At 41.0% G+C, this 8,036-nt stretch overlaps 1 protein-coding gene across 1 annotated transcript in view; it reads left to right on the top strand.

The window, feature by feature from the left end:
- The first annotated feature begins 1,419 nt into the window (after positions 1 to 1,419).
- The window catches only part of apob (apolipoprotein B), a 54,925-nt gene continuing 48,308 nt past the window's right edge, over positions 1,420 to 8,036 (top strand). Inside the window, exons 1-4 of the mRNA XM_033021513.1 lie at positions 1,420 to 1,553; positions 2,216 to 2,254; positions 3,011 to 3,126; positions 5,966 to 6,111. Of these exons, the coding sequence (XP_032877404.1) occupies positions 1,496 to 1,553; positions 2,216 to 2,254; positions 3,011 to 3,126; positions 5,966 to 6,111 (359 nt within the window). The 5' untranslated portion in view covers positions 1,420 to 1,495. The remainder of the gene's footprint in view (positions 1,554 to 2,215; positions 2,255 to 3,010; positions 3,127 to 5,965; positions 6,112 to 8,036) is intronic.

The following is an 8,036-nucleotide window of genomic DNA, read 5'->3' as shown; positions in this document are numbered from 1 at the left end:
AAACACAAAAGGCATCAAGGAGTATGTGAAAAGGCGATGGAATACAGTATTGAGATTGATATCAGCCATCATTGTATTGAATGACAGAGCAGATTCAAAGAGCCAAATAGCTCTTGCTCCATATCTTTCTAGCTTCCTCAATTTGTTACACTGTTAATTGCAAGCTGAGCATTTAACCTTCACCAGTATCATTTACCCCCTTTGCCAGATGAATGCCTTTCTCTGGTTGCCTTAACTTATTTGCTGCTGAAACAATCAACCATCCTTCTGATTGCTCTGAACCTAACTATTCCAGTGCCCATTAAGCACCTTTTAAATGAAAGGTGAACTCTGTTTTTCTTTCTACATATACTACCTGACTTGCTGAGCATTTCCAGTATGTTACATTTCTATTTCGGTGCACTTCTACACAGCTTACATTTCTGTAGACCTCAGCTTGCCCAAATTTCCTCTGTTTCAAATGCAGTTATTAATCTGGGGAAAATGTGCCAGGATAAGAAGTCCAGATAATATTGCAAATGGCATTCTCTGGGGATTCTGAGATATGTAGAAACAAAGAGCTGCAGATGCTGGTTAATACACAAAAGGACACAAAGTGCTGGAGTAACTCAGCAGGTCAGGGAGCATTTCTGGAGAAGGTGGATGGTGTGAAGAAGTGTCTCGACCCAAAGTCACCTATCCATAATTTAGTGCAACACATCAATGGGGAACAATGTTTATTTGCCCACCATTTCCACTGCCATTTAATCAATCAGTTTATTTTAAATAACTTAAATATTCCACTTCACGACCAAGGATGACTGTCTGAGACATATCACATCTACCTGACAAGCTGAGGATGTCTATTCATTTTGATTCTTATTTTAGATTTCCATCATGTGTTTTGTTTATAATGTACTGTTCATATCCACCTAAATATTATCCAACAGAATCCATGGTGTTGTCACTGAGTCTAATTTAAGTCTTCTCAGGCCAAGACGAGCCACAGACAATTTCTCGCCAAGCGAGTAACTCCTCCCCACCCCTCCGCGAATTTCACTCGTATAAACCAGTCAGAGTACGTTCGCAGGCACTATCTGTGGTTAACATTATCTCGATGAACTGCTCTGTGTTTCGCCTTAGTTTAATGACAGATCGGAACCAATCCAGTTGATGTTAGTTTAAATCCCCCTTCAGCCCCTCCCTCCCACAATATTCAGCAATCGTATTATTAGTTCATAATTAATACAAAAATAAACGAATAATTTCCCAAGCAGGAACCATAGCTGTTAACGTAGCTTCACATCAGAACTATAAAATTATTTATGAAAAGAGTTCAGCCGCAATTGCCCCAAACGCGTGAATACCCAGATGTAACCTTTGGACCTCCCGATAACTTTTGCAACTGCAGTGAACTTCACAAACAGATTGGCCCGCTGATTATATAAATACCGAGCCAGGTAACTGCGTAGTCACTTCGCTGGAAGATCACTGGAAGGAGCATCGGCAGCTCAACATGGGCTGCACTACGAAGCTCAGTCTTCTACTGTTGCTCGGTAGCTGGGCTTCTGCACGTAAGTTCATAACAATTCATGACCCATTAAATGACATTTAAAATATGGTATATTGGTACCGCATTTTATATACTGTGTATTCAAGTAGATATTTCATTGCTGACTTATTTCATCTGAAACCTACATTTCATATCTTACAAAGGAAAGACAGTAATTCGTGTACATTCCGAGTAATATTAATCCAAATTAGTTCACAATAATTAAACTTGTTATGCTTTAGTTACAACGAGAAGATAAATAATTATACTTCCTTTAAAACATAACATAAGAAACAATTATTCAATTGATCTCACGCAAATTAACATGTTTTAAGTCATCGGAAGATTGCCCCCTTATCTTTGAGTAGTTTACCTCGACTTTTCACATAAATAACAAAACCACATTTTTACATTGATTATTAACGAAATAATTCAAAGGATTGTTGCTAAAATCATGCATTTAATATGGTCGGGCGAAACTTTGAAAAGAAACGCGTACCCATTATGTTTAGTTTAAGAAGGAACTGCAGATGCTGGAAAATCGAAGGTAGACAAAAACGCTGGAGAAACTCAGCGGTTGCGGCAGCATCTATGGAGCGAATGAAATAGGCAATGTTTCGGGCCGAAACCCTTTACTTTAGTTGTTCACAGTTGTTCACTTTAAAATCTATCTTCATTTTCTAGAATATGGATCCGAAGACAAAAACTACACACCATGCCAAAGTAAGTAGTGTTAACTACATCCCTATTACTACCGACATTTGACAAATCTCAGGAAGTATTTTGAGACCAACCACATTTACAAACGGGGAGATGAAATCGCATCTTATTTATTTAGCATCGATTAACCTAGACAGCTGGAATTAAACTATCCACAACGAATGGATTTTAATGCTGTTCTAGTAAGCGATGGAAGAGAAAATCGGGGGTAATTGTACAATTTTGACAGAGCCTTAAAACATTTTTTTAATAACATGAAGAGACACGGTAATCTACATTCGTCTAAATAATGACATAAAAAACTGTCACAGAACCATAACATATAAGCAATGGTTGTGGAAGTTTGATACTTTTTGTTGCATAAACACAATCCGAGAGGAACCCAGCAGGTCAGGCAGCATTTGTGGAGGGAATGGGAAGGCGATGTTTCGGGCCCGGAACCTTCTTCACACCGGCTGTCTTATCCACTTTGTGTTTTGCGCAAGATTCTGGCATCAACAGTTTCTTGTGACCGCGTTTCAAATTTGTGGTCGGCTGGTGGATCAGCGCTACCTACTGGGGGCTTGAAATGTTGCAGCTGTAGCTCGCTATACAAAACAAACTTCGATATCATAATAATTGAGAAAGCATCACAAGGCTTGGCTACGACCCCCAAATACACACACGGGGCTGGTGATCAATCGTGTAGCATCAGTTTCAGGGTGAGGCCGTTTTACGCGACAAGTGAATGATAACATGAATTAACTTTGTCTAATGTAGAACATACCACTCGCTTCAAAAATATGAAGGTGTTCTCCTACCTCTATGAAGTCGAGACCTCCAACGGAATACTCGGGACGGACACCTCACGATCCGGTGTCCACATGGCATGCAATGTAAGTTGGAATTTCTGTCGAATCAGACCAAATCTTACTCAGAAACCCCTCAGATGATTTGTACTTATTTTCAAGAAATGAAATACTCTTGGTGTTGGAAATCCGAAATATAAACGGAAAATGCCAGGACATCTCACCATGCTGAGGACTTCTTTTCCCCCCAATATTGCATTTTATCATATATACACATTGGTCTTTCTCTACATTCGTTGTATCATCAATTCCATATATTCTCTTCCAATGTACTGATGCCATTCACGCTTCCTCCTTAAACAATCCACCTGAAGGGTGGATTATGGCACAGCAGGTAGAGCTGCTGCCTCATAGAGATAGAGATGTAGAAACACAGAAAATTGGTGCAGTTGTTGGCCATGAGGTCCTTCAAACCAGCACCGCCATTCAATATGATCATGGCTGATCATAATTTGAGGAAGGACATCCTTACTATTGAGGGAGTGCAGCGGAGGTTCACGAGGTTAATCCCTGGGATGGCAGGACTGTCATATGAGGAAAGATTGGAAAGTCTGGACTTGTATTCACTGGAATTTAGAAGGATAAGAAGGGATCTTATAGAAACTTATAAAAGGACTGGGCAAGCTGGATGCAGGAAAAATGTTCCCAATGTTGGGGGAGTCCAAAACCAGGGGCCACAGTCTAAGAATAAAGGGAGGCCATTTAAAAATGAGATGAGAAAAAAACGTTTTCACCCGGAGAGTTGTGAATTTGCGGAATTCTCAGCCATAGAATTGGCAGTGGAGGCCAATTCACTGGATGAATTTAAAAGAGAGTTAGATAGAGCTCTTGTGGAATCAAGGGGTATGGGGAGAAGGCAGGCATGGATTACTGATTGTGGATGATCAGCCATGATCACAATGAATGGTGGTGCTGGCTCGAAGGGCCGAATGGCCTCCTCGTGCACCTATTTTCTATGTTTCTATGATCATCCAAAATCAGTACCCCGTTCCTGCTTTCTCCCCATATCCCTTGATTCCATTAGTCGTAAGAGCTCTATCTAAATCAACTGGTTTGATTCTGACCTTGAATGCTCTCTGTTTGGAGTTTGGACATTTTCCATGCGACGGCAAGGCATTCCTCCGGCTGCTCTTGCTTCCTCCCACATCCCAAAGACATGCGGGTTTGTAGGTTAATTGGCCTCTATAAATTGTTCCTCTTGTGTTGGGAGCGGATGAGAAAATGAGATAATATCGTACTAGAGTGAACGGGTGATCGATGGACCCGTTTCCATGCTGTATCGTCAAACTCCAAGCTGTAAAATGTTTGAAAGACTATTACACAGGCAGCAGGATTCTAGTCTGTGCTCCTTCCCTACAAAACCTTTCAAGGAGTTGCACGGAGACTCAGTGCGATCCTCGCCACCTACTCTGCCCCCTGGAGGCATTTGCTAGCAAATATCTCCCAACAAGGAAAAACCACCAAGTTGCAGGATAACAAAGTAGTCAGTTAGTAGATGATCTTTCAGCAGCAGTTGATGTTTGTCTCAGTATGTGTGCCAGGAAGCAGCTTACAGAGTAGTCGTGTGTTACGCATCTGGGGAGAACCTTCACAAGGAGTACTCGAGGGACAAGAATGCTTAATTGTCCTATGAACCAACAACTGAACAATGAAATTCGTATATACAGCAATATAACTGGCATGTAAATACTATACACACAGACTATACATAAAAACACAAAATGAGCAAGTTAATAACGCCAATACTGGTGCAAAAAACAAAACCCAGAAGTCCTTAGTGCAACCAAAGACAGTCCATAGTGCGCAGTTGAGAGTAATGTTGTGTAGCGTTCAAGAGCCTGCTATTTGTTGGGAAGAACCTATTCTTGAATTTGGTGCTCACGATTTTCAGACTCCTGTACCTTCTTCCCAATGGCAGGTGTGAAATTAGAGTGTGGCCAAGGTAGTGTGAGTCTTTGACGATATTGACTGCCGTTTTGAGGTAGTGCCGCCTATAGATCCTTTCGATGGTGGGGAGGTCAGTACCTGTGATGGACTGGGCAATGTCTACCACTCTACTGCAAGTCTTCACAAGTACACAACACAATACACAATACAATTTATTTGTCACTTGAACCTCATAGAGGCTCAAATGAAATGTTGTTTCTGCAGTCATACATACAATAAAAAGACCAAAGACACAACACAATTTACACAGACATCCATCACACCGCATCTCCTCCTCGCTGTGATGGAAGGCAAAAAAAACTTATCTCTCCCCTGCACTCCCCCCTCCCCCCCGATGTCAGAGTCAAAGTCACCAAAGCCCCCGGCGGGCGATGTAATTGTCCCACGGCCATTAACGCCGCACCGGGTGATGCAAGGCCACGCTCCGAGTCTTCTTGTTGTTGGAGCCCCCGGCGGGCGCTAGCAAAGTCCCGCAGCCATTCCAAGCCACGCCGGGCGATGATGTAAGGCCCCGCTCCAGGTCATCCTCGAGACCTCAAGTCCCCAGCAGCCCTGAACGTTGATGAAAACATGTTTCTTGAATTAATTTGTTGTGTTGTCAACATTTTTCATTTGCACAAAGCAAAAGGCTGTCCAAACATTGAAATAAAATAATTTGGATAAATGCATGAGTTAATATCTTTAAACTGTGGATCTTTAGATGCTGATGTAAACTTTTATTCACATATTAATTTGCATTTGCACTAATTCTATATTTTACTGCATATTATTTATACCCACAAGAATGATGAGCTTCGTTTTAAATAAGATGTGAGATGATCTGAATTTTTAAAAGAATAATGTGTATTGCAAATTCCTCACACCTTACACTGAAATAAATACACACATACAATGACACACTATGCCTTTTTCCCCACAGGTGGAACTTGAAGTGCCCCAGTACTGTACCTACTCCATGCGGATAAAATCGTGCAGCTTGGAGGAAGTACAAGGCATCAAAGCTGATGGCAAGCTGAACTTGGGTCCTTCAAAGGACAGTGAAGCTTTCCAGGAGGCTATGTCCAAGTAAGGGACCTCAGTATTTCTGATCATTATTTACTATATTTCTATAGGAGTTCTCCCATAAGTCGTTAAGTTCCCAGAAGGTTTGTGGATGAGACAAGGTGTTCGTGGATCAAGTGGGGATGGTTATGTTAGTGGAATGTGATGTTTGACAGTACTTGGAGTTTGCTTCATTGAAGCAGTGTTATTTTTGTCTGTAAGTAGATTTAATGACAGAAATGATCAGTACTAATGATGGCAGCTGAATAGTATTAGTTCATCGATAATTCTTTGGAACTTGTAAATGCTATTGAACTTACAACATTATCAGGGTCTAGTCAATCGTGATTTTTGTATTTTTTCTGACTTACGCACAAAATTGACATGTATATCTGCAGAAATTGAACCCATTCATTACTTGGGATGGCCTATGTAATATTGGGACAGATTGATCAAAAAATGAGTCCATTGTCAGGATAAATAACCAGTTACATGCAGACAATATGTTCTCAAGCCAGATGGGAATAGAGGCTGACCTGAAATCGTTCTTTGGCATGATTAACTTTATTTTGCGCCTCTGCAGACAGATCAATGCAATTATTTTTTTTTATTGTCCTGAAAATGTCCCACAGGGTCTGTGTCAACAACTCAAGACGATGGTGATAACCTGGGTACTCCCAGCTCCTCCTACATCTCCCTAAACTCTTTCTTCAAATCATGTTTGTATTTAAAGGCTCAAGATTTGGTGTTGAATGCTATTGAAGCTTCAGCAGCCATCCTTAAGTCTGAAATCAGGATATGCCTGGCTCCCACTTGGATCTGCACTGATCAGCTTCAATGAGGGTCTCTCAAATTGGCAGTAGGCCTCTTAGTTACACATACCACCTCCATAATGTTTGGGACAAAGACCCATCATTTATTTATTCGCCTCTGTACTCTACAATCTGAGATTTGTAATAGAAAAAATCACATGTGGTTAAAGTGCACATTGTCAGATTTTATTACAGGGGATTTTTATACATTTTCGATTCACCATGTAGAAATTACAGCAGTGTTTATACATAGTCCCCCCATTTCAGGGCACCATAATGTTTGGGACACATGACTTCACAGGCGTTTATAATTGCTCAGGTGTGTTTAATTGCCACAATGCGGGTATAAAAGAGCTCTCAGCACTTAGTCTTTCCTCTCCAGTCTTTCCATCACCTTTGGAAACTTTAATTGCTGTTTATCAACATGAGGACCAAAGTTGTGCCAATGAAAGCCAAAGAAGCTATTATGAGACTGAGAAACAAGAATAAAACTGTTACAGACAGCAGCCAAACCTTAGGTTTACCAAAATCAACTGTTTGGAACATCATTCGGAAGAAAGAGAGCACTGGTGAGCTTACTAATCACAAAGGGACTGGCAGGCCAAGTAAGACAGTTGATGACAGAAGAATTCTCCCTATAATAAAGAAAAATCCCCAAACACCTGTCCGACAGATCAGAAGCACACTTCAGGAGTCAGGTGTGGATTTGACAATGACCACTGGCCACAGAAGACTTCATGAACAGAAATACAGAGGCTACACTGCAAGATGCAAATCACTGGTTAGCCGTACACATAGGATAGGCAGGTTACAGTTTGCCAAGAAGTACTTAAAAGGACAACCACAGTTCTGGAAAAAAGATATTGTGGACAGATGAGATGAAGATTAACTTATATCAGAGTGATGGCACGAGCAAAGTATGGAAGAGGGAAAGAACTGGCCAAGATCCATAGCATACCACCTCATCTGTGAAACATGGTGGTGGGGGTGTTATGGCCTGGGCATGTATGACTGCTGAAGGAGCTGGCTCACTTATCTTCATTGATGATACAATTGTTGATGGTAATAGCATAATGAATTCTGAAGTGTATAGACACATCCAATCTGCTCAAGATTAAACAAATGCCTCAAAACATT

Source organism: Amblyraja radiata, chromosome 5, assembly GCF_010909765.2.
Source record: "Amblyraja radiata isolate CabotCenter1 chromosome 5, sAmbRad1.1.pri, whole genome shotgun sequence".
NCBI classification, from domain to species: Eukaryota; Metazoa; Chordata; class Chondrichthyes; order Rajiformes; family Rajidae; genus Amblyraja; species Amblyraja radiata.
Note: the sequence above shows the minus strand (reverse complement) of the source record. Positions and strands in the feature narration are given on the sequence as shown.